Source organism: Lipotes vexillifer, unplaced genomic scaffold (assembly GCF_000442215.2).
Source record: "Lipotes vexillifer unplaced genomic scaffold, Lipotes_vexillifer_v1.1 scaffold926, whole genome shotgun sequence".
Taxonomy (NCBI): domain Eukaryota; kingdom Metazoa; phylum Chordata; class Mammalia; order Artiodactyla; family Lipotidae; genus Lipotes; species Lipotes vexillifer.
Window position 1 is genome coordinate 1071982 of NW_006798085.1, and position 5454 is coordinate 1077435.

General features: G+C 48.4%; 1 protein-coding gene across 1 annotated transcript in view; it reads right to left on the minus strand.

The window, feature by feature from the left end:
* Positions 1 to 269: 269 nt before the first annotated feature.
* DGAT2L6 (diacylglycerol O-acyltransferase 2 like 6) overlaps positions 270 to 5454 on the minus strand; it is a 15087-nt gene continuing 9902 nt past the window's right edge. Inside the window, 6 exon segments of the mRNA XM_007472333.1 lie at positions 270 to 487; positions 1901 to 2105; positions 2474 to 2493; positions 2496 to 2543; positions 3077 to 3093; positions 3095 to 3185. Of these exon segments, the coding sequence (XP_007472395.1) occupies positions 270 to 487; positions 1901 to 2105; positions 2474 to 2493; positions 2496 to 2543; positions 3077 to 3093; positions 3095 to 3185 (599 nt within the window).

The following is a 5454-nucleotide window of genomic DNA, read 5'->3' on the forward strand; positions in this document are numbered from 1 at the left end:
TGGGCCTCGCAGTTCATGGGTTGATATAGACTGAAGCCCCACTTCCCCAGACCCCCAGCCTACCAGGCTAATGGGCAGAAGGTAAAGGTCTTTTACTGTTTCTTCTCCAACTTCAGGCTTTAAAAGTACCCACCAGAATGTGTCTGGAGGCCCAAACACCCTTAAGGCACAGTGTGAGCAAGTAGAGAGAAGCAATCAGAATGAAGAGGGAACCCACTCTAACAGGTTTCCAAGGAAGGGCACCATTCTGGAGAGGTGCTACAGAGGACCTATGGCACCCTGATGATAGGGCACCAGAACCTAGGGACCCACCCTGTCTTCAGTGCCAACCTCACAAAACCTTTATGCTGTTTAAGGAGGATGGTAGAGGCTCCTGCGTGGCACAAGAGGGCTTCAGCAGCTCCACCCTCCACAATAACCACAGCATTGCCCGAGCCTTTCTTGGTCAGCAAATACTTCAAGGCCAACTCACTCACTGGACACACACCTGTGAAACCAAAGATTCAAGTGGTATAACAAACTTGGTGCTTGAGGATAGGGTAAGGGGTTCCTCCAGGGTCTTCCTGCTGGAGACAGTTCTTCTGTCTCCTAACTGTGCTTGTTTCCACTCTTCTGTCTTTAACCTCCACATCCTGGGTTAGCCCTGAGGTTGGTCCTTAGGGTCAGCTGCTTGCCTTGCAGCTCTGTTCTACTACAGTTGGGGCTACATTGAGTTCTTCTGCCTACTTTCTCTTAGCTCTGTAGTATTTAAGCCCATCCCTTCCTTCTCTACCCAGGAACCACAGCTGTCTTCCACTCTCCCCAGGCTAATGGCAATTGAGGCTCTCCAGAGTTCTCTTCCCTAGGAGTAATGAGGAATAGCCACCACCATCCTGCTTCCTCCTTAGAGCAACCTGGCAAAGGGAAGCCATTGGCTGGGGGTTCTGGAGAGTAGGCAGACCCAGGATCCTGTCCAAGCCAAATTGAAATGTAGATGAACCATGGAATGAGGACGACATCTTGCTGCTCTACAACAGTCACCAAGTCTTTCCTCACCTCTGCTTCCCAACTTTGCCCTGTGCTCACCTTCTGTTCTCTCCTGGGATGGCAGACATTGGCTCCAGGCCACAGTCCTTGAGATTCAGGTTCATACCAACCTCAGAGGGGAGCAGAACCATCCTCTGGGACTCTAGTGGCCCCACCTGGCCCCTCCAGATATCAATGTATCTTACCTTTTAATGTTTGGCTTCAGTTGTTTTCTGGTGTCAAGAAGGATGGATATTTATCCAAAGAGAAGGACATTTGGCACAGTACCCCAGCTTGAAGCCTGGCATGGAGAAGTTGTCCTGGATTCTGACGGAGGCCTATCCTTTGTCCCTTGATGTCTTATGCAAGTTCAAAGGAGTTCTCAGGAGATGAGGGTCATGGGCCAGGAGGGTACCAGCTAGTATGAAAGACTTAAAAGTGTCTTTGAGACGCCCTGAGATGAGAGCTGCTACATAAGTGACTGGCCAAAAGAAGCCAGTTGACATCCCCCAAAAGTCAGGCAAAGTTCATCTGAGCTGTCCCATTCATGCCTCATTTTCCCTATATTTGGTTTTGATATTTGGCTTTTGCTTTCTGCTTTCCACTTTGGCTTTGATCCTGAACTCCAGGCTTCTGCTTCCTCTTCTGAAAGGATCCTTGGCAACTCTTATGAATGCCTATAACTTATCCTGCTGCCTAATCAAACCCTGCCTCCCAGATCTTGGACAGAACCTGAGGCTTGGCCACATATTCCTGTTACTGGCCCAGTGTGTTCTGGACTCATTTTCTACTAAGTCCTCTTCCAGCAGGGAGTGAGAACTGGACTGACTGTCAAGGCTTATAGAAGTTGGAGCCCTGAGGTAGGTCAGAGAATGGAATGATTTCTTGTACTCACCCACTGACATCACATAATCTCGCACAATTGGGATCCAGAAGATCCCTTCCAAGGTCCCTGCATAAGGAGTGATGGCTGGGAAAATCCGAGCAAAGCCAGTGGCCTCAGTGGGAAAGATGATGAAGACACCATAAGAGAGAATGCCATGGGAGTGGCTGGCAATGATATAGTTGTGTTTGGGACAGAGGTCATGAGTCTTCACCAGCTGTTAGAGGGAGATTGAATCAGAGTAGTGGATAGAAGGAAGAGAGGACATGTGGACTCAGATCCTGGTAGGTAGCCTGTGTTTCCCTTGGGCAGCCCCAAATCCCTATTCACTGGGATGTCTTCACTGTCACAGGATTGCCAGGGGTTATGATGCTCAGAGAGGCTGACCTGGGTCTGCCACTCTGAGGCAAGGTGCTCTCCATTTGTCTCCCCACCTGCCCATCCATCTTGGGTCCCTGCTCTGCATTATGCCTCCGGGCCTTGACGTCCACTGCTGGCCACCAAAGCCTTTGAAAACATGGGGCTGAATGGGGAGGGAGAGTCTGGGCAACAGGGACTGAGGGAACCCAGAGGAAGCATAGTCACCTTTACTGGGAAGTAATTTGGAAATACTTCCAGAGGGTCCAGTTTCGTACCCAAGTTGAACGCCTACCACCTGCAGGTACGGAAGGGAAGGAAAGACTGGGTGAGATCTTGCCAATCCCTCTACTTCTCCTGGAGGTGGAGGGTTCTTCCCCAAATCTTCAGGTCACTAGAGGGGCCTCTTTCTCACATTTCCATATCTTGGGCACAGAGCTATAGGTACAGTCCCTGAATCCAACCCCCAAGGAGACACAGGAAGTCCCTGCTCTTCTGGAGCAGTCAGAAAGGTGGGAGGGAAATAGCAGGAGGCTGGGAGCACCCACCCAGAAACCAGCCTCAATTCTTCCTGGGCAGCCTGGCAGAGACCTCTGTTACTTGCTGAGCTTTGCCCTCCTGTCTCCCTCCCCTTCCCTCTACCTTCCTGTGCTCCTCTCCCTCTCTCCCTCGCTTCGTCTCCCTGACCTCCTTTCCTTTCCCTTTCCTCTTCTTTCCTCTCCTCACCTCTTCTCCCTCTGTCTCTCCCACTCTCTCCTTCCACCCCCACCCCAGCCCTGTGGTTCCATCCTTGGTACAGACAGGGACCACCACTCTTCCCCTGTTTCTTACCTTGACTGTGGGTGTTCGTCATAGGTGAACCAGGCTAAGGCGAGCACAGACAGCTTCCCGAACTTAGTGAACACCAGAAAGTAGGGTATAAGAAGAATAGGAATAGCTCCTGAGGGGACGCAAAGGGTTCATGCCCTTCAGTTCCCTTCAAGTTTAATACACCTCTCATGACCCCGATCTCTGCTCTGTAGTGAAGGAGCAGGTTGAGGCTGGTGTGAGGCTCTTCTCTCCTCATCCCCCCCAAACCCCTACCCCGCTCCTAGCTCTGCTGTGATCCGGGAGGACCTCTGAGTCCCTGGATCTGGGTCCCCTTGGTGGCTGAGATCTTAACTGAGGACAGCAGAACCATGACGTTCTCAGAGTAGGTCCTCGGCTGGGGTCAAAGGACAGCACTACTTGGCAATTGGAATGAAACAGCATCTTGGGCCGGTGGCTTACATCCCCATTCTGGGACCTCAGGAAGTCCTTTCTGAAAGCTCAACCCTCCTTCCTTTGTGGAACTACTCTGTCAGCACATTCCAGTGGAGAGGGGCGGCCTGCAGTGTATGGGCTGTTGGATGCTGAGAAGAAAACACATATTAGAAACTGCTTTACTTTGTTCGATTTTATCCCAGTCAAAATGTCTCAAAAGTTCAGAAGGGGAAAAAATCATCTCTGTTAGCAAAGAAAGGGTCACAGCAGGCTGTGAAATGCAGACGTGGTACATCTTACAGCAGTGGGAGTTGAATTCCATTTTAAAATGTGCATTCATGAGAAAGAGGGGCTCAGTACACATATTGTGAATTAAAAAATACCCAGTAAAGGAATGACTTCTTTGACCAGATGACATCATAGTAGATACAAGTTTCAGAGAAGGGGAAGAAACTCAGGAGTTACCTGCCAGGAGGTTTGTCTCTCGCATTTTGGGCTTAGATGAAAATAACAGGAACAAGATGGAATGGGCATTAAAAAAAAAAAGTCGTGTTATGGAGTAGAAGAAACCTTAGTGATAGGCTGAATTCCCCTTACAAGAGCTGGCTGAAGTGGTTGTTGTAAGCATACTAATTAAATAGGAAATAGCAGGGGGAGGAATTTTATGGGAAGATTGCCATGGATACAAATCTTGCTACCTCTGACCCTCATAAAAGATGAGAGTAGGGGGCTTCCCTGGTGGCGCAGTGGTTGAGTATATGCCTGCCAATGCAGGGGACACAGGTTCGAGCCCTGGTCTGGGAAGATCCCACATGCCGCGGAGCAACTAGGCCCGTGAGCCACAACTACTGAGCCTGCGCGTCTGGAGCCTGTGCTCCGCAACAAGAGAGGCTGCGACAGCGAGAGGCCTGCGCACCGCGATGAAGAGTGGCCCCCACTTGCCACAACTAGAGAAAGCCCTCACACAGAAGCGAAGACCCAACACAGCCAAAAATAAATTAATTAATTAATAAATTTATTTTAAAAAAAGATGAGAGTAAATTTGCTGGGTAAGTTTCAGAAGAAAACTCAGATAAAGTTAAATATGAATCATTATTAATTATTTTTCAACTTCTTTATTGGAGTATAATGGCTTTACAATGGTGTGTTAGTTGCTGCTGTATAACAAAGTGAATCAGCTATACATTTACATATATCCCCAGATCCCCTCCCTCTTGCGTCTCCCTCCCACCCTCCCTATCCCACCCCTCTAGGTGGTCACAAAGCACTGAGCTGATCTCCCTGTGCTATGTGTCTGCTTCCCACTAGCTATCTATTTTACATTTGGTAGTGTATATATGTCCATGCCGCTCTCTCATTTCGTCCCAGCTTACCCTTCCCCCTCCCCGTGTCCTCAAGTCCATGCTCTACGTCTGCGTCTTTATTCCTGTCCTGCCCCTAGGTTCTTCAGAACCTTTTTTTCTTTTAGATTCCATATATATTTGTTAGCATACGGTATTTGTTTTTCTCTTTCTGACTTACTTCATTCTGTATGACAGTCTCTAGATTCATCCACGTCTCTACAAATGACCCAATTTTGTTCCTTTTTATGGCTGAGTAATATTCCATTGTATATATGTGCCACATCCTCTTTATCCATTAATCTGTCGATGGACAGTTAGGTTGCTTCCATGACCTGGCTATTGTAAATAGTGCTGCAATGAACATTGGGGTGCATGTGTCTTTTTGAATTATGGTTTGCTCTGGATTTATGCCCAGGAGTGTGATTGCTGGATCATATGGTAACTCTATTTTTAGTTTTTAAAGGAACCTCCATACTGTTTTCCACAGTGGCTGTATCAATTTACATTCCCACCAACAGCGCAAGAGGGTTCCCTTTTCTCCACACCCTTAGAGGGATTTTTTTAGTAGATTTTTTTTTTTTTTTTTTTGCGGTAGTGGGGCCTCTCATTGTTGTGGCCTCTCCC